General features: G+C 40.0%; 1 protein-coding gene across 5 annotated transcripts in view; it reads left to right on the top strand.

The window, feature by feature from the left end:
• The first annotated feature begins 596 nt into the window (after positions 1-596).
• FAR1 (fatty acyl-CoA reductase 1) overlaps positions 597-20,315 on the top strand; it is a 37,967-nt gene continuing 18,248 nt past the window's right edge. For 2 of the 5 annotated variants that reach the window (XM_084519835.1, XM_084519832.1), the window contains exons 1-4: positions 1,013-1,136; positions 13,571-13,765; positions 16,865-17,040; positions 19,675-19,854. In XM_084519835.1, coding sequence (XP_084375961.1) covers positions 13,577-13,765; positions 16,865-17,040; positions 19,675-19,854 — 545 coding nt within the window. In that variant the 5' untranslated portion in view covers positions 1,013-1,136; positions 13,571-13,576. Of the gene's footprint in view, positions 621-1,012; positions 1,137-1,285; positions 1,452-13,570; positions 13,766-16,864; positions 17,041-19,674; positions 19,855-20,315 lie in introns of those variants that run through there. The other 3 variants (XM_084519836.1, XM_084519833.1, XM_084519834.1) reach the window with 2 other exon arrangements.

Here is a 20,315-nt window from a genome sequence, read left to right as displayed (position 1 = left end):
AAGCAGTAAAATCTTTTAGCAGGATCATGGGAGATTTGAACTCAGATCTTTGCACTGCCTGAGTTCCCTGGTTCTCCTGTGTAGCAGATGATCGGATAATGCTTCAGCTTCGATAAGCAGGTATTACCTGAGGAATAACGTCTTTGAAAAACTGCCCACTAGATGTTCTGATATCCAGCGTTCTATGATTCTAAGCAGTCTGTTAAGAGATTAAGGTTTTCATATCCAGAGCATGGTTTAACTGCTATGTAATAAATAAATCACAAGAGACTCATCTAACGAGGAAAACAAACTGAATAGCTGCTAATTACACGAGCAAACCTCCCATTCTCATGGCCTGGATCAGGCAGAAACTGTTCCGAAAAAGTAATATGCAGTTGCACAAGCAAAGTCAATGTTTACGGCAGCTCTCATGTAATAATTTATATGCACTGTAATGTGAGCTAATACCAGTTGGGCAAGCTCATATTGGTTATTTCCTAACTTTTGAACACTTGATGTATTTTTTTTTTTAATCTGATGCATGTCCACCTGTGCAATGCGTAGTTGTGAAATGAATGGCGTACAGTGGCAGTGGATGGCACAACGGCACGTTGCCCCGTACGGCCCGGCGATATTTGGTAACAACCGTGGGGCAATGTAGCACAATAGCTTTTGTAACGGAGGCGCGATGTGTATGGGCAATAGGCCGGTAATCAGAGCCGGGCACAGGGTCCAGGGGCGTCTGGCTGGCTGGTTTCTCAAGCGTCAGTTCAGCCAGTGACGGCCGAAGCCGGCCTGGCGCCTCCCTGCTCCAGCCCGCAGCCATTACGCACAGCCGCGCGCGTTGCGGAGGGGCGCGGGGCGAGCGGCGCAGGCCTCGGGCCCGCCTCACGGAGCCGGCGTGGCGGGGGCCGCCCGGGGGCGCTGGGTGTGGCTCCCGCCCGGCCGCCAACCCCCGGCGTCCTCGTCCCTCGGAGCGGCGGGGCCGGGAGCCAATGGGCGGGCGCGAGCCGCGCGCGCAACGGCCAACGGGAGCGGCTCTTTTAGGACCGCTGCGTGGGGCCGCTCAGAGCGCCAGGGAGTGGTGGCCGGCGCGGGGGCACGCGTCCGGGGAGCAGCGCAGGGGGCTCGGCGGGGGGCGCCTTCCGCAGCAGGTAGCGGCCGTTGCGGAGGGGCGGGGGCCGCGCCGCGCCGCCCCCGGCCGGGGCCGCTCCTGCGAGGCGAGGCAGTGGGGGGGAGTCGGCCGCTGCCGTCGTGCGCTTCCGGGGGCTGGCGGCGGCGGCGGGGGGGATCCTGAAGGACAGCGCGGGGCTGCGCTGCGGGCCGGGGAGCTCGGCTCGGTGCGTGTGCAAGGGGCGAGATCCCGGCCTGCTGCCGCCGCGCTCTTGCGTGGGCGAGGCCTGCGGCCGCCGCTCCACCTGCAGGCGGGCCCGGCCCTGGCATCGCGGCCCGGCGGTTCCCCCTTCTCGGTAACGTCGCCGGGGGTGGCCGTGCGGGGGAAGGGAAACGGCCTCGTTCCGCGAACGGCAGTGCCGCTCCTGAGGAGGAGATCAGAAGTCGCGGCGGCCCCTGACCGGTGGGGGAGCCTGGGAGGGCCTCGGGGCCCGCGTGGGGCCGGGAAGTGGGGCTGGTGGGTGGCCAGCTGCAGCGGCACGCTGACTGGTAGCAGGCTTGGAATTGAAGCCAGCCTGAGTCCCAGGGAGGTAGAAACCTTTAATTTCACTTAACCTATTTCACAGCTCTAGCAACTGGAAGCTTTTAATATTTTAATAACCGTTTTAATAGTAATTAAAACAGAATTGGAGCACGTAGGAGTTTTACTGGCTAGGGCATCTCTGTACAAGCAAGCTCTAAATGCCTCTGCCCTCGTCTCCTCCAATTTGTGATATCTTGTCTACACCTCATAACTGAGGTACCAATACTTTAACAACTTGCAGGTTATGTATTAGGAGTATATTTCTAAGATTTCATATCTTATTTTTTTTCTGCTCTGTTCTTGTACTATCTACCCAAATATAAATCACTTAAAAAATGCGCTTTCCCAGCCCAAAAACTCTGGATATGAAAGATAGGCTGTATAGTCTTGCAACAGCTAGAACAAACTGTAAAAGCAATATGCAAATGCAGGTCTGTAACTTTCTACTGCGGGTACTGGGTTTAGTTACCTTATGCAGGACTGCAGGTCTAATGAAGCTTTACTAGAGACAATAGTTTCAACAGTAACTGCACCATGTTCAGTTGTTTTCCATTTTGTGTGACTGATTAATTTAGAGGTGTATATTTGCTAAATACTCCTTTCCTTCCAATAATTGCAATGGTACAAACTATCTTAATTCTCCCTAGGAGCTGGTACTTGAAAACTAAGTTAGGAATGAGGCATAACTGTGACTGGTAACAGTAAATCTTTTTTCTTCATCCAGTACTTGGTGTTCCTCAGATTTCTTTTTTTTTTTTTTTCTTGCAAGTTTACAGGATGTCTGCTGGCTAGGTGTGAGTAGAGAGCATCATTAAGTGTCAGTTCTCTAGTGTGTTTCCTGACAATACTTTTAAAAGTTGGAGTAACACATATCTTGAAATACGTGTACTAACATATCTCCTGGAAATGGAGGAGATGGAAGTGTCTATCCATAGAACCTCTTGGCTCCTGACAGGCTGAACTAATGCTTCCTCTGAAGCTACCGAGTGCTAGAGAACACACTAGATGTAGTCAAAGGCACAGCTGTATCATTGCAGGGAGCTCAGGTTTGGCTAGCTTCTCACCTGAAAGAATGTGTTAGGTTTTTTTGTGTGTGTGTCCCAAAATATTCGGTGTCTGAGGAAGGTTTGTGTTTGGTAAAGCATGCCTCTTGTCTGTAGGAAGCAGAGCAGCTTTGGAACTTTAAAATGCAAACAAACCTTTTGAAAAGCAACTAGTAGCATCAAAACTTGAACTTTGCTACTTTGGTACTCTGTGGATGGATGGATGGTTTATCTCATGTAGTACTTTAATGGCTGAGTATGGTTAGTGCTATCATGTACATCCATACTGTTTCTCCCAGTTGCTAATTTTGAGCCTTGCAGCAATCTGGCTGTAATGTAGTCCTCCAGCTAGGTTTTATTTAGCCTCAACACTTCAAAAGTGTAGAAGTTGCAAGCAGTCCTAGCAAGCACTGCCTTCCTGAATCAAATCGATACTCTTTTTTTCCTTCTTATCTTTCTGAGTAGGTCCAACATGGGGTTTCTTGTGAGGCTTTCTTTTATAAAACTTCCTCCTCGCCTTTGAGCTTTTCCGAAATCCTTACAAAGAATGTGACTCTATTTGAGTGCCCTATTGTGTTTTTCCTTAGGGTGTGGTTAGAAAGACTGTGTCTACTAGGTCTTGGTAAGCAGGCTTTGGTGTTACCTATACACAAACTACATCATGCCAACCTTTCTGTGTCTTTACTTAGCTTGATGTTTGTAAATTTGTAGGAATTCCTGTGCAAAATGGGTGTAATGGATAGATCTAAGTAATGTATGGAGCCCGTATCATCTACATAGTCAATAACAGCTGCAGAATTGGAATAAAATCTCAATTCTTTTGAGAACATGAATAGGGGCTCTGTATGCCATTTAATTGGTGTTCACTTGTGTTTGTCTTATGAACAGGACAGGTAGGCAGTATGTCAGTAGCATTTGCTTTAACTATGTATGTGTGTGAGCTATTTTTTCAAGACACACAAACTGCGGAAAAAGGTCTTTTAATTTTCTGATAGGGTTTTATTCTACAAGTTTTGAGAAAAGGCAAAGTAAACTATTTTTTTAATAAATATATGATTAGGCTTCAGATACAACCTACCAGAATGGTTGTCAATGAATGGGTTTTTAGGTTCTAGAAGTATTCTTGGGCACATCTGCAGGAAAGTGTTGGGAAAAGAAGCAATCTTCATTGCTTTGCACTGGAAAGCTATTGAATTACTTCATGTTGAAATGTTACATTGCTTGATGGCAATATACTTGTATGAAAAACTTTGAAAATGGCTTGTTTAATGTTAAAGAATTAAATTCATGGTTACGGAGGACTTTGCTCTAAGTTTAATGGCTGTAATTTCTGGAAGTCTTAACTTGCCTTTTTTTTTTTTTTTTACAGCTGTTCTACAACTTGCTCATCAGCAATGAGTGTGTTTATTAGGTGTGTCCTTTACTACAAAGGCATTAGAAGCCAGGGTTTGGTGAAACATCAAGGGCATTTGAGGATTTTCTTGTGGAAATGTAGGGAATTAGTACTAAACATGCAGGTGTACCTGTCAAATGAGGAATTACGGTATTTTTGTACCTTTAAATCTCTCTTAAAATACCTGAAACTATTTCAGTTGGGAGAACTCAGAGGATCACAAAGACTAATTGGTAAGGATTTCCTTTTAAATTGTAGGAATAATGGAAGGAGCCTGGAAGTGGTGATTCCTAGGACTTCAGATTCATTGTATAATGTCTGGTAAAATGTGACTCACACCTTTGCATTCCATGATAAATGTGTAACTTTAAAGGAAGGATAAGAAGGCTTTTTTAGATAACACAGAATTTGCAGTCAGAATGTTTTAATAAAATTAATCACACAGTTCAAGGAAATACTGCTAAAAGAGTAGCTCCAATGGCTTATTTTTGCCTTCTGATATTTTGAACGGCATGTCACAGAGGATGCAGTTTGAGCTGTTGTCTCTGTCCTGGCTGATCAGCGTGAGGAATGTGAATCTGGGTTTTAATTAAAACTTTTGTCTTTGTCTCTTAGCTATGAAACTAGATGTACCAGTGAACCCGTTTCTGTTGTTGTTGCTTTGGTTTTGTTTCTTCCTTCTCTCTTCTCACTTTTTCTTTTCTAAACTATTTCAAAGAATCTTCCATGCCACTGCAAAATGACAGTATCACAATAACAACTGGAACAATAATCCTGCTGCCATTCAGGCTTTTCCTAGTGGATACATGGACCAGTTCTCAGAATACTCTTGTATGAAGTTTTAATTGATGCCTTCAGCGTGTTTTCTTGATGCAATGAATAAACATTGAGCCATCTTGCAGCTTCAGCATTTTCAGTGGTAGGCAACTGTGAGACAGTGTTACTTTGTCCATCAATGTTGCAGACAATTCCTCAGGCAGGTTTTAATCTTCTAGGGTTAGCAGTAGAGCTGTGATTTATGCAACTATCTTGATACACAGTAAGACTTTCTTATAATGCTTTCATAACCAAAGTGCAACCAAGACATCTAATGTTGATTTCTAATTAACTTAAATAAAACAATATGGGCCTATGGTCCTGTTTGGTGAATCTTGATTGAAGCCTGGCTCTTGCTTCCTAAAACAGGTTTGAAAGTTCTTGTGGTATAAGTCTTAAGCACAGTTGCATGTGAACTGGAGATGAAATACAAGAAATGTTTTTTCTCTTATGAGGTATGTGCTTTATTGTAATAGTGTGTTGTTTTTTTTTTTTCTGGGCTGATTTATGCCTTTGCGTTCTGTGCAACTTGGAGAAATAGGTTAATTGTGTCAAAAGATATTTTCTTTCAACATGTGCTTGAAGACCAAGTTCAAACAGTAAAGAGTTTAGAAAAAACATCAGGTTACAAATGTGACTTCCTATAAAGGAGTAGTAAAAGCCTTTTACTTAATTGAATTAAACTAGCTCTTAAAAGGACTTTTATTTTAATTCCTTTTCAGTGCCCTTACTGCAAAGGAAGTGTAATTACAGCAGAGCATGGGTCTCTCCAGTACTCTTTGAAACATGATGCTTACTAGATGACAAGAATAATTTCCGGGTTAACTGGTATGGAATCCCTGGATAGAGGCATAACTGAATGCAAACTTGTAGTAAGATCAGAATTATGGGTGAAAGGTGTGCAAACATGCACATAGGAATTAGTTGTATAACTACATGCATCAAATTTGTGTAATGATGAAGTTTTGCTGAGATAACTCAAGTGGCCTGCACTGAGACTAACTTCCTCTAATCTTTCTGTATTACTGCAGGGAAGGTAAAGACCCCATGACTTAAGGCACAGCTCTGGTTTTCAAGAGTCTTGTTTTCACAAGAGTGTTTTTGTACTGCAAATCAAATAATTTGTGGGTTGGGTTGAAAGGGAAACTGATTACTTCAAATTCTGCTAATAAATTGTAGTGTTAGTTGGTTCGAGTTCACTGTCTTACAAAAGTAGTTGAGTTTTTTTTTTTTTGTCAGGGTCTTAAAGGAGTTCACAGAACTACTTCTGCTTCTGATATAAATTCAGATTTCTGTATCAGAATGCAGTGGTGTAGTTAAGTAGTTCATATGCAGCACTACTTAAGCCTAAACTAAAGCGGTTTAATAATGCTTTTTAATAATGCTTTTAACTTGAATGTATGCACTGAAAAGGATAGTATTTTACCCATGAGGAGAATAACTTGTGGAGTGTGTAGTCCAGGAAGAACTTCTAGTATCCAATGTATTCCTATGGGCAAGAGGATTTTTTTAAAAATCAAGCCCACTTGATTTGTGGACATACATCTATACGCTTAGTCATGTAAACTTTGGCCTCACTATATTAATTGCTCTAACTGGCGTCTTGTTTCAATACTTAAATCATGTAAAATAGACAAATATCTTCATTGGTAGCAGGCTGGTCTGCGAACAAATTCAAGATTGAAGAATATAGCTAGTTTGAAGTATTTTTTATTCACAAAATCTCTAATATAACCAGTGAGTGTCAGCCACATGTTTGCTGTGTATAGCTTCGGGGAAGCATGAGACCCTTACTGTCTACCATAATGCCCAGCTTAAACGAAAGACCAGCTAGTTAGTATTAAATTAGCAAACCTGTTTTGATAGCTCTTCAAAATGTAGTTCTAATTAGCTTCTAGACCTGGCAATGTTTTCCAGCTCCTGGAAACATAAATTTTCTTGGCAGGTTTATTCTGCAGTGGACTGTGGCTTACAGCTAGTAAAGAAAATCTCCTTGCAGAGAGGAGATAAGAATGTTAATAATAGTCTAAAAAATGGATAAATGTCTTTATCTAGTTGTGGGAAGAATCCCAAATCTTCCACATGACTGTCAAGTTTGGAATAGATAGGTTTTGAGGTTAACTTACACCAAAATCAGTTTACAATAGAAAATACTGTTCCACCATTTCAGTCTCTACTCGTCTTCCAAAACATATCTTTCACAGATAAAGTTTCTCAATGGCTATAACCTTGGACCTTGAAGGCAAACAAACTGTCCCTCTTTGGTGATATTCTGAGTAGGTATTGCCCAAATAGGGCAGATCACTGACCCCTGTGGTTGTTGAAAATGTGGACATTTTGCTGATAGCATTCATTGATCTATGTTTGTGGAAACAGGGCACCAGATGAAATGAGACATGATATGACCCAAGCTTGTCTTTCTGGCAGTAACTTTGTTTAGATGAGTGAAATATTACTTCCTTTGCTGCCTGAATCTATCCAAAATCTATCCTAGATTTTATTCTGGATTGCACTAGTGTTCTGTCATGTAGGGCTTCAACTGTCATATTGGAAGGCTTTACCTTCTGTAATGATTTATCTGTGATGTGGATGCATGTGTGTACAATTCTTGAAAGTACTTGTTGCATTCAGATTTGACCTCTAGGTGGACTACATCCCCTGAATACAGATAAGGTCTACAGATAAGGTGGAAGAAACTTTTATCTTTAGACCTTTTTCTGTTGCACTGCTGCTAGGACTAGGTTCAAGCTGTTAGGGAAAGGGGGAAGTGAGTTCATCAGGCTCTGTTTTGTAGAACTTTGGTTTGTTGCTAATCTGTGAGAGGTTGGGATATGGACACTTTCTGTTTCCTGTGACTGGATAATCTCAGTATGATTGAATTGGGAAGGAGCATGTTGCTGACCTAATGCTCGTCAGTGATAATTTAGAAAACAGGCCATTTATTCTCAAGGACATTGGTGCATACTCCTAGTTGCTGGGTTTAGCATTTAAACATTTGCTGGAACTGCAACAGGCTTTCTTGGCAATTAAAAGACAAATTTTTAAGCATCTTAATTTGTGTTTGGAAAATCTGAGAATTGTTCTTTCTTGTCTAAAGACAGACTTGTCCTTGTTTTGAGAGCCATAGAGACCTCTGTTTGAAGCAACAAGTTAAATATTGCAGCAGTAGCTCTGAAGGCAAACAGAGCTGCCATTGTTTGCTCCATAATAGCTCTTGCCTAGCCTCAGACAGGAGAATATATATATATTTATATATATATATATATATATAATATATTTTTTTTACAAGATGGCTAGGATCTGGGAGGTGGCTTGTATGCTTGTTTTTCTGAAGTGCTTAGAAGCCCTTGATGTCTTAAAGTACAGCACCCATCCAATGAACGGTATCTTCCAAGTGTCACCATTGGATTAGCCCTCAGCCTGTGGATTTGGAAGTACGCTAGTATCAGTTTCTCTGTAGCAGTTTAACAGAAGCTTCCTCTTCCAAAGGCAGTTTATCCCCATAAATCATCTGGTAACATTGATCATCCATGTTCTATACCAAGAGCTCTTAAGAGTAGTCTTACTAATCCTTGCATCTTTTAGATTGTTTCCCCCCTAACTGTTATTTGCTCAAAAAGTAGCCACATAATAGGAATTCAAGCTTTCCAAAGTGTGCATTAGACGGTGTTGTATTTAGTAGAACTACCTGTCGCCATGTGAAGGAGCTATTAATAAGTCATTGGATAACTGGTGAAAATATGTATTGCTGGTTAATAGATGCAATTGAGCTGTTGCAAGCATGCAACAAATTGTACTCTAAAACTAGATTAAAAGATTGCAGACACTTGAAACTAAAATGCTAAATTTGATTCTGCTTTATTGTCTTGCAAGGTATGTATCCTTTCTGGACCTACTTCAGCCTGTTCTGTATTAAAAGTCAAACTAAATTTACTCTGGGAAATACCAATTTCTTAACTATTTTTTTTTTTTAAAGCATAGGTATCATGTAGTTCTTCAGTTATCTGCTTTCATAGAATCATAGAATGGCTTTTTGTTACTCTTTGTATCCCTTGCCAAGTTTAGTTCTGTCAGTGCCTTGGCACTTTCCTGATCCCATCCCTGCAAATCCGGACATCATTTCTGCACTCATTCCAGGGCGTGTGGCCATGTTCCCACTATCTGTGCATTTCCTTCTTTTGCTGAATTTTGACCAGCAGATCCTTATTCAACCATGCTGGTTTCCTACCTTCCCTGCTTGACTTATTACATATGGAAATAGAGAGCTCTTGCACTCCAGGGAAAATATCCTTAAAGAGTTGCCAGCTGCAATCAGATCCTCTGTTCCTAATGACCATGTCCCATGGGATCTCATCCACTAATTCTTTGAGCAGCTGCAAGGTGGTTGTTCTGAAGGTCATGGTCCAGATTTTGCTCTTAGCCATGCCCGTATCCCTCAAGATCACGAACTCAGCCAGAGTGTGGTCACTGCAACTTAGGCTTCTTCCAATCTTAACCTCTTATTGAGCTCTTCTGCACTGGTGAGCACCAGGTCCAGTAATGCTTCTCCTCTGGTTGGTTTGTCTAATACCTGGGTGAGGAAGTTGTCCTCAGTGAACTTGAGGAGTCTCCCAGATGGCTTGCTTCCTGCCACGTGGCTTTTCCAGCAAACATCCAGATAGGCTCTCATACTCCTGGGGGATTGCAACTGAGTGTGATCCTTCCTGTAGCTGGAGCAAGAAGTCTCATCAACAGGCTCCTCTTGATCAGGCAGCCTGTAAGTAGAGCCCAACCACAAGAGGTCCTTTTTTGGTCTGGTCCTTAATTTTTACCCACAGGCTCTTAACCTGCTCTTGGCTGTTCATTACAGGGAACTCTTCACAATCTATCTTAGAATATCCCGAGTTGGAAGGGACCCATAAGGATCATCAAGTCCAACTCATGACACCACACATGTCTGCCCAAAAGTTTAGACCATGGGACTAAGGGCACAGTCCAAACGCTGCTTAAATTCAGACAGGCTTGGTGCAGTGACTAATTTGTTGGGGAGCCTGTTCCAGTGTGTAACCACCCTCTCGGTGAAGAACCTCTTCCTGATGTCCAGTCTAAATCTCCCCTGCCTCAGCTTAACGCAATTCCCACGGGTCCTATCACTGGTGATTACAGAGAATAGGTCACCTGCTTCCCCGCTCACCCTTGTGAGGAAATTTTGGACCGTGATGAGGTCCCCCCTCAGCCTCCTCTTCTCCAGGCTGAACAAGCCCAGTGCCTTCAGCCGCTCCTCATATGTCTTCCCCTCTAGGCCCTTCACCATCTTCGTCACCCTATCCATTTCTTAACATAGAGGGCAACACCCCCACCCTTCCTTCCCTGCCTGTCTCTCCTGTAAAGCTTGTAGCCCTCTGTTCCAATGTTCTAGTTGTGTGATTTGTCCCACTACATTTCTGTGATAGCAATTAAATCCTAGTTTCCTAATTGCACCATGGCTTCCAGCATGGGAAACAAGCAAGAGGAGTTGGATGTGTTGGTGTAGAGGCATGTCAGCTGGGCTATGGGCCACATCACCTTTTTAGAGGAGTCCTTCCTAATTCTTATGTTATGATTCACAGGTGTTTCCCAACACCTTTAAACAGCTTAAGCAAAAAGAGTGTTAAAAGGTAACACAACCAATGCATCATACCTGTAAGGAAAAGCCTCTTCTGAATTTGAAGTTAGGAGTTGCCAGCAATACTGTGCTAACTGGCATGTTTTGATTTCTCAGAGAAGGCAGGGAAGGGTGGATGGAGAATGGGACTGTTCTTTCCCTTTCTTGCAGTTGAGATGACTCCCTTTTCTTTTTGATAGGGCTTAGCATAGGCTGCTGCTTTATTAGTTTTTCTTCATTCACCTCCAGATTCTGTGGGTGCTCTTTTATCCTTAATTCAACTGTAGTGCTTCCAGGCAATTAATTCAGAATCCCAGTACTTATTGCTGTAACTTTGACAGCAATGTATGCTTATGAAAAGGTAAATATCTTTTGTAGTCGGAAACTTCCGGAGGAATAAAGCAGGAGAAGACAGTGTGGAAAATTGCTGTTAATAAAGACTACCAAAGACTGTAATCGTTGGAGAACAGGATAAAGGGAGATGGTATTGAGACTTCTTCAAAGGAAATAGTGCAGTTAAGAATACTTAAAAACAAACAAACAAAACAGCAAATATAGGTGTTCCTGTCTCTTAAGAGTGGGTATATGAATATTTATGCACATTTGTGGTTTTTTTCCTAGTGAATAAATTTCTTCATATGTAATCATAGCTGCTTAATGTATAGGTTTGGTGCTCTGTAAAAGTTTGAGGAGAATAGTACTGATATTTTGGATCTGATACCAGCCCCATGCTCATAGGAACATAGAAATAACCGAAGCAGGAAATTTTATGATTATTCTGGCTTTTAGTTTTCTTTATACCACATTACCCTAAATTTTGTCAGATTTTTCAGCTAGCTAGCTGAAAGTTGGACCATAGCAATGCACTTATTTCAATACCAGCAGTATTACTTTTTTCAGTTCTTTTACAAAACAGACATTGAACTGTAGCCTGTGTGCTGGGGCTTGAAGTGAGTTCCTGCACTTACTTAAAGATTGTCTCTGGCCATGCAAACAGGTTAGCAAACTGGGGATATGGCATTGTTTCCGAAGTAATACTAAACTTCTCTTAAAGGAAGGGCAGGTGAAATAATGGTGCGATATGCTGTGGCCAGTAGAAAATAGCAGTACTTGTTCAGTTCTGAACCTACTACTGTATCTCACTATTACGTTACTGCAATTCAGCAATAATTGCAGGAGCTGTTCTTGTTAACAAAGGAAGTTGAACAGAGTGTTGGCACATGGGACAACAAAGCACAAGACTTTGTATCCAAATTCCTGATACTGAAGCTCTTTCAGGTGATAACTCATTTCTGTCAAGTAACCACTTAGAGCACATCCAGAAGTGTTGTAATGGTATGAGCACATGAAAAGCACAACACAAGGGCTCTAATATAAAAGGTACCTGACATGTAGAAAATATTCCAAAACTATATGTATACTTTTTTTCTGGGCAGAAATGCAAATTAAGCCTGCAGTTCTTTACTCCGAACATACAGCACCTCATGTATATTCCATAATAAGTTCCTGCTTGCAATACCCTGCAAAAAAAAAAAAAGCAACAACAAAAAAACACTTTAGCAGTTGCATTCCTGTATTCTTGAGTGTTAGGTGAAAAAAGGCTATCATCCTCTTCAGGTATTCAGAACTGAAATTCTTCTTTGCTTAAGAAGCAGTCTCCCACTTTGTTTAGGGGGACATTGTTCTTAAACCATGTTTTTTATGCAGTCTGTCTATTTTGGTAGTGTTCCATAGATCTGCTATGGGGGACCACAGATATTCTTTACAGAATTGTAGAATTGCTTGGAAAGGACCTAAAAGGGCATCTACTTTCAACCCTCCTGCCATGGGCAAGGCTGCCACCCACTAGATCAGGTTGCCCAGGGCCTCATCCAACCCGGTCTTGAACACTTCTCTGGGCAGCCTGTTCCAGTGCCTCACCACTATAATTACTATTACTATAGTAATTCTACTATATCAGCTTGTTATTTTTTATGACAGTCTAATTAGAAAGGTTAATATATCATCATGGAACTATAGCCATGTCTTGTACATGGTCTTGTACAGTAACAGTAAGTTGTTTTTAAGGTTCTGGTGAAGACATTAGTGTATTGGACTGCACAGAATGGACTGAAGTTGGCCTGAGGCACAGTTTGAATTCTAAAGGTCATTAAGGTCATGTGAGAGAGAGCATTATATTTATCCTTAGGAGTTGTTCCAGTTTCTAGTATCTAGAATTAGATATGGTCCCCAAGCAGTTGCTGGGGGAGAAATAAGAATTTTATAGTAACTGAAGCAAAAGAAAAGCCTACAACACTTGTTACTCAAATTTAGCACAGAGGTCAATTCCTTTTTCTTTGCTTCATTAGAAGGCATATTTAAATCTTCATTCTGTGTAAGAATTCTAATACTTTTTTTCGGATAAGTTTTCAATTGATGAAAAGACTAGAACCTTGTATCATCTGTGGAAATGTGTTTTTTGTAATCAGTCGGAAAAACAACAGATCTCATGCCAAGCAACTAACAATCAGCTACCTTCTCTGTGACATAGCATCCTTTGTAGAAAGGTTCAGCCTAATACTGACAGGGGACTTGGCTCACTCAGGCAAAAATGCCAGGGCCAGTGTCAACATATTTGAAGTATCTACTTGTGATTATATTTCAATGATATGACCTTTTGTTTACATGGAATGGCCACTTAGTCTTAAAGGACCATGCGCACAGATAAAAACAGACTAAAAATTGAGCTACTTAAATGAGGTGGATGTCCAATTCCTTAAAGAAACTATTAATTGAGACAGTTTACAATAAGATCTGGAATGACTGTGCTGACCCTGTAGGACTCTTCAGACTGTCATGGGGAAATAAAAGACATTAGGCACTGGTTATAGGTTTAAAAAAAAAAAAAAAAAAGTCAGGTAAAAGTTTCTTTCAGGTATGAAGTTCAGTGTTTGCGTCTGTGCAGTTTATGTATCTTCGGCAAATCTGGGCTCCTAGAGGTTTATTAATATATTTTTGCTTTTTTAACTTCTCTTAAGGTCATAATGGTTTCCATACCTGAATACTATGAAGGAAAGAATGTCCTCCTGACAGGAGCTACAGGTTTCATGGGAAAAGTGCTTTTGGAAAAGCTGCTCAGATCTTGTCCTAAAGTACAAGCAGTGTATGTATTGGTAAGACACAAATCGGGGCAGACACCTGAAGCACGAATACAGGAAATAACCAGCTGTAAGGTATGTATCATGTACTCACAAAGTGCATTTTTGTCATTTTGTATCTTGTTCATAATGAAATGGAAGCAACTTTGGAAGCAACTTTGGTTTACCTAAAGCAAAATAGTTACTTTTTTTGTTCTAGCAGAAATCCTAAACCTAGGTTCTTACAGTGTTTGTGACAGTTTTTCAAACTGTTATTCTAGAACAAGTGCCATTAAGGAAAATTATTCTGTATTTAATTTAGAAGGAGGGTGTTCAGCTGTGATGTAGGATTGAGAAGTCAAATACCTGAGTTAAAACTTGTTAAGAGAACGTGTAATCAAGTGCAAAAGGTATTGTGGACTGGGACTTCCAAGACTAGATTAAGACCCTTCTTTGGAGGGTTTCAGGTCGCTTTTTCTCCATGTGCCTTATTTTCTTTTCTGCTTCGCTTCTCTTGAACGTGTTGTTGGATCTACTGGTATGCAAGGAGATATGTTTTCAACAGGGTGTTTAAATAGCTTAAACTGCATCTGTATTGCCCCTCTCCAATATGGTGTATCCCATTTATAATGGAGTGATCTCTAGCATAAACTTTGGTAAAACAGGGTTTGTTTATTATTGTGCTTTCCTCTCTTATGGGATGGCAGGGTTGGCAGTTTAATATTTCAGATGCAGTATGGTTTGTTCAAAGTGTGTGCTTAGAGGGTGCTTAAAGGGTCTTGGTAAGAGTATGACTGCACTTAGGGCATGAGAAGGTAAGTTATTTAAAGCAGGACTCTGAATTTCCTTACATCTCTGACTGGTTAAGATTATAGCGGATGAGAAGATAGCTTTGTCATAAACTCTTCTCAATAACCTTGTCAAAACTCTAGCTCGTTACCCAAAAGCATCTGCTTGCAGTTCAGTACCATGTTATAAAATGCAGCAGAATGAGCTACAGAGGGGTTCTGTCTTAAAATCCAGTTTCAAATTCTGTACATGAAGTCATCACTTTTTATTCTCCAAAACAAAGTTTCAAACTGAACTCCAAAAGGAGAAAGCTTCTCAGTCCATCCTTTGTATACACTATTAGCCAAGTAAAAACTGGATAGTATTCAGGCAGAGGGGAGGGAGAGTAGTGTTGGTCTGGGCTGACTTAAGCTTCGCTGAAGTTTAAGCCCCTGTATGTAGGTTTTGGGAAGCTCATGTCTTGTAAGAGGCTTTTACATTTCAGTCCAAATCTTCTGCTTATAGCCTATAGTGACTTGTGCTCAGTTAGAACAATCTGTGTTTTTTTTAAGCTGGGTAAGCATTTATTGCTGGAACAAGTTCAGATCTGATGTCCTGATTTAAAAAAAAAAAAGAGTGCTTGAGGTAGTCCTATATTTTAGTCCCTAGAGAAGAGTGTAAGCGGATGCTGTTCCCCAACTATCTACAGGGATAGCTAAAACCAGATGTTTGTTCTGCCATTATCTCATGGTTAGGCAAAATAGGTTTGAAAGTGTATAGATTAACTGGGATGCCTCCAAAGGACACTGAACATTTTTAATGGGACCTGTTGTCTTGATTTGTCTTTTGCAAGGGCCCTGCTGTTAATTTTTTTTTCGATTTAGATGGGCCCATTAATTGGTTCTACAGATGCTTGGGCATTCTTTCTTGAAGAGTCTAGTCTAAATGAGTGAATGCAATAGTGAAGATGAACTGATCTGCAAATAGGCCAAAAAATTGAGGTTTCTGTTTCCATTGGACTTCAAATATCTAATTCCTATGTAAACACAACAACTTGTCATGTGTTGCATGTACTCTAGCTGTTTGTTCTTACTTCCCTTTTGTACTGGTATTAGTGCTAGTATGAGTAATGTGATAAGGATGTATGGCTATGGATGTGAAAAGGAGCAGAACATACAGATTAAAAAAGCCATACAGGTTCTGTGTTTTTTAAAGGTTTATCAGTGAGACTGCTTTCTATTATAATTCATGTCACACATCTTAGTATGGTTAAAGGGCAGTGGTTTCGGTATGCTAGAGTCAGGCAACATTGTTCCAAGTAAAAATATAACAAATTTATTTAAAAATGACAAAAGGCTTCCAACACTTAAGTAAGCACTAAGAATCACAGGCTTTAAATGCTGCCTTGGCAACTTTGTGCTTTAAGGTGAAATTTCATACTTGGGAGATCAGTCCAAGACTTGTAGCACTGGATACGATCCATATTCTCACTGTAGTATTACCACTGTAAAATATTGGCATGTGTGCAATTAAGAAGGGTTTGCTCTGGTTTAAAAAGGGGGAAAAAAAAAAGGTGTTTTATTTCAGTCCCATAGTATTTTGCTCGGGAAAACTTGCATGTTGATTACCAGTGTGTTAGGCTGCATGATTAGAATCCACTTAATTAAGAGGGTGTATGATGAATGTAGTTAACACAGTTGTGGGTGAAGAAATCTTACCCTTAAATGGGTAGGATTTGCTTAGATGTTCTAATGCAGCAAGCAGCCTTTAACCCTGGCTTTTTCTTTCTTAACTGGCCAGGGAAACAGATGTTTTGTTGTGATTTTTAATCTGGAAGTTCCCCAGAACTGGCACAAGTCAATGATTTTCTTAAATGGTTGTGTGTTTTTTTTTTTTTTCAAGTTTGATGAAAGCTTTCTAAATCTGAGAAACAGAATGACTTGTGCAGGTTTGCAAGAATCTGAATAGACACTATCTACCTTGGAAACTGGCTAAGCTGTCATCTTTCCCCTGTTGAAAGAAAAGATAACGGTATTTAGACTGCTACTGAAAATTGCTTTAATTTTGTGTGTCTAATTGTTTCTTCTGACATTGAGAGATCCTATCTTAAGGATAGGCAAGAGCATTAGAAAAATTTTTTAAAAGTATACATCGAAATCTCACTGCTTTTCTGTGCAACGCATGCAATACTTCTGTTTTCACCACTTGGGATAAAATGTATATGAACGACATCACTGAGTATGTTCACGGTAAGTCAGTAACGTATTGTAGGACACCTAAAACACTATCTTACCACTACTGATCTTGAGAAATAAGGCAATATAGTTATATATGGCCAGAAAATGTCTTTTATCTCCAATTATAAAACATGCCTTTTATCTTCACTGGGTATTAGTTTGAATTCTTAATCCTGTTTTTTTTTGACAGCTCTTTGACAGGTTGAGAGAGGAGCAGCCTGACTTCAAAGAAAAAATAATAGTAATTACAAGTGAACTTACACAGCCTGAACTGGACCTAAGTATCCCAATCAAACAAAAACTTATAGACTGCATTAATATTATATTTCACTGTGCTGCTACAGTCAGATTCAATGAAACACTAAGGTGAGTTTAAAATACTGTACTTTCTAGTTCAGTAAGCTGATGGTACTCAGAGGGAAGGAGTAATTCAGGTGTCTGCAAAATCTTGCAGATATTCAGGCTGTCTAATCTCATACTAACCTCATTTTGTTCTTGTGTGTCTGGTCAATTCAATGATTCCCCGTCAGGTATTAACCTTTTCTCCCTACCTGAAACTTGCTATTGGGTGTTCATTTGCTTTTCATAGAAACACAGAAGACATCATTTAAACCTGCTTTGCCAGCAGTTAGAATACTACGCTATTTGACATGGAAAAAAAAAAATCACATCTTTAAAAAGCTTTAGGCAAAAAGACATCTATTCTTGGTGCTTAGAAGCAAAATAAATGATTTCTGTACTGTTATAGTCCCCTTAGTGTTTTTTACTAAATTCCTGTACCTGAATTTTAAAGCCCTTTTTGAAGGGAAGCTGTTGAGAGAGATTTGAATATGTTGTTTTTCCAAGTCTTCCTAACCTCATGTGTTGCTCTGATTTCTGGGATGGCTGAAGAAGCTATAAATAATCTGTAGCTGTATGTACTGTGCTCACTACTGATATCAGAGCTTTTTTGTGTAAGAGAACACAAACTATTCCTTTAGCTCCCCTTGTTAGCAAGTGTATGTGTTTAGAGGATGACTTTCCCAAAACTGGGATGGGGGTGGAAACTCTAGTACTTGCTTTCTTTACTTGATGAACAAACAGTGAATTAAATGTTGCTCAGCCTTCAGAAAGTCCTCCAGTAAGAAGAATGCAAGTTTGCATTGGAGGGTGTAGGGAGAATTAGGTGCAGAAGGAGAATGCTTAAGACTAAAAATTGAGTAACTTCTATCTTGTACAAAGTTTATTAAAGAAATAAACAACAGAAAAAAAAAAAAAAGGATTCTCTAAAGCAAGAAAAGATATCTGCTTTTTAGAAAAAACAACCTGATTTAGTGCTGAAACACTAGAATAAATAAACAATTTGGAGAAATGACTTTGGAAAAATAACTCCAATTTTTATGAATGTAAAGCAACTCTTAGGTAAAGAAAATCTGAGTTGAGAAATATTTTGATTTTTTTAAATGTTGGCATTACCTCTGAGAGTGCTGTACTGTATACTGAAATGACATAAGGTAGCCCATATTTATTGCTATTTCATGGACCTTCAATGTTAGGGAACTGCCAACCTGTCAAAAGTCTAGGACTTTAATGTGATTTGAAAAACTGGTGGAAAGGTCTTGATTCAGAAAGCTGGCAGTTTTACACTTTCCTGGAGGGCCTAGTACACTGTTTAGCAAAACAGAAAATTAGTTAATTAGTTTCTTAGGAAGGATTTTAGGCTGGAACATGTAGCAGATGTGCTAGAATGGCTTTTTTTTTTTTTTGAGGAACCTTACAAATCTGAATATCACTTACAGCAGCCTTCCTATATTTATTAATAGGATTAATTGATGTAAAGTTCAAAGTATTTAGCTCAGGGTCAGTGATAGGAATAAAGCCAAGAAAGCGAATACTCCAGCTTATTTTGGAACCCTTCCTGATTTGTATTGGCTCTGTATTTCTATATCTTAAAACGATGCTTGCAGCTATGATTATGAACTTTGACCTCTTTGAAAGAAGCACTGAAGACTTAAAAAAAACAAAACAAAACCTTATTTTAGATAAAGTAACTTTTTCAGAAGTAACACTTTCTAGACTTAATTGCTTTGGGATGAGGGTTCCTTGTCCATTGCACACCTGATGTTTTAGTAATAATATGTGATAAAGAAGCCTTAAACTGTAACACCAATGCAAAGATTTTTATGAGGTTTTATTTAGCAGTATTCTTAAAACTTAGTTGATTTGTATGTTTATACAAGCACTAGCCTTGTTTACAGTTTCTAGAGGCTGGAGAAAAGGTCTGAAATACATAATAATCATCTCAGCAGTTGGTCCATAAGCTGTATTCTGATACAGTGCAAAATGTAGAGATACACCTAGTCTCCTACAGTGTACTTAAGGACTCTGTTTTAATGAGAAGCATTGTGAAGGTTGGAGGGATGCAAGTGTGGATCTTGATTTTTTTTTTTTTTTTCTTCTCCTTTCACTTTTTTTCCTTCCTGTAATCCTGTTGTACTATTGAGTCTTGTGCTATCCTACATGAAGATCAGCTTACTAGCCCCTTAAACCTTCATTCTGAGGCCTTGACCTAGGAAGCTCAAGGCTGCTGTTAAAATTGACTGGCATCTATATCCTTTGGCAGCTAGGTGTCCTGTTGCAGTTGTACCATCACATTTTAGGAAACACTTACTGGATTAGAATTTAGCTTGAGCAGATCAATATTCTGACATTGCCTGTTTAGTAACAGAGCATGAGGATGCCAATAAGAACAAGGTAAAACTTAGGAAAGTTATCCTGAACACAGAAATTTCTAGGTGGAATGTGTCATATTGTTTTGAGTAGAAAGCTAGGATACTACTATCCATAGTGATTTTGGTGGGGAGGGGAGGGGGTGGAGGAAGGGGTCCAGAAATTAGAATTACTGTATATACATCCACCACCAAAGCATTTAGGAAAGAATTAGGGGGTTGACAAGTTATTCCTTTTTGCTTGCTGTTTTTGTTTTGCTTTCTACTAATCAAGTTTCTGTTTAATCAACAGAGATGCTGTTCAGTTAAATGTGCTTTCCACAAAACAGCTCCTCTCATTGGCACACCAAATGACGAATCTAGAAGTATTTATACATGTTTCGACTGCGTATGCATATTGCAATCGAAAACACATTGAAGAAATTGTTTATCCACCTCCTGTTGATCCCAAGAAACTGATGGATTCTCTTGAGTATGTGTTGCTTTACCAAGTTACTTCAGTAATCTGTAACCACTTGCTTCCTAGTAATGAAGTACCAAACAATGATTAAGAAACAGATGAAGAAACTGGCATATGATGTTCTGTTAGTCTAACGTAAGGCTGATGCTACCCTTTCCTGTAAGGGCAATAGGTTAAGGTTTCATGGTTTCTTTTTAAGCTGAGCTAGGTGTAGAACGGTGCTGAAAGAGGGAGATGCTCCAGGCTATTCCTGAAGCCTTCTGTATGAGGAGCTAGATCAGGAGCTATTAAAAACAAACAGAAGAAAGCTGCACTGTTCTAAATGTACTGGTGCTGGTACTGTGAAGGACAGAGAGCTAAGTTAGCAGCTCACCTTTAGCAGCAACCTTCACTACCTCCACCTAAGGCCATTGCAAGATCAGTCTGATATACTGAAATACTATTATTTAACTGCTCAGAAACAAATGTACAAG

The sequence above is a fragment of the Aythya ferina genome (assembly GCF_964211825.1).
Source record: "Aythya ferina genome assembly, chromosome: 5".
In the NCBI taxonomy this organism is placed as follows: Eukaryota; Metazoa; Chordata; class Aves; order Anseriformes; family Anatidae; genus Aythya; species Aythya ferina.
Note: the sequence above shows the minus strand (reverse complement) of the source record. Positions and strands in the feature narration are given on the sequence as shown.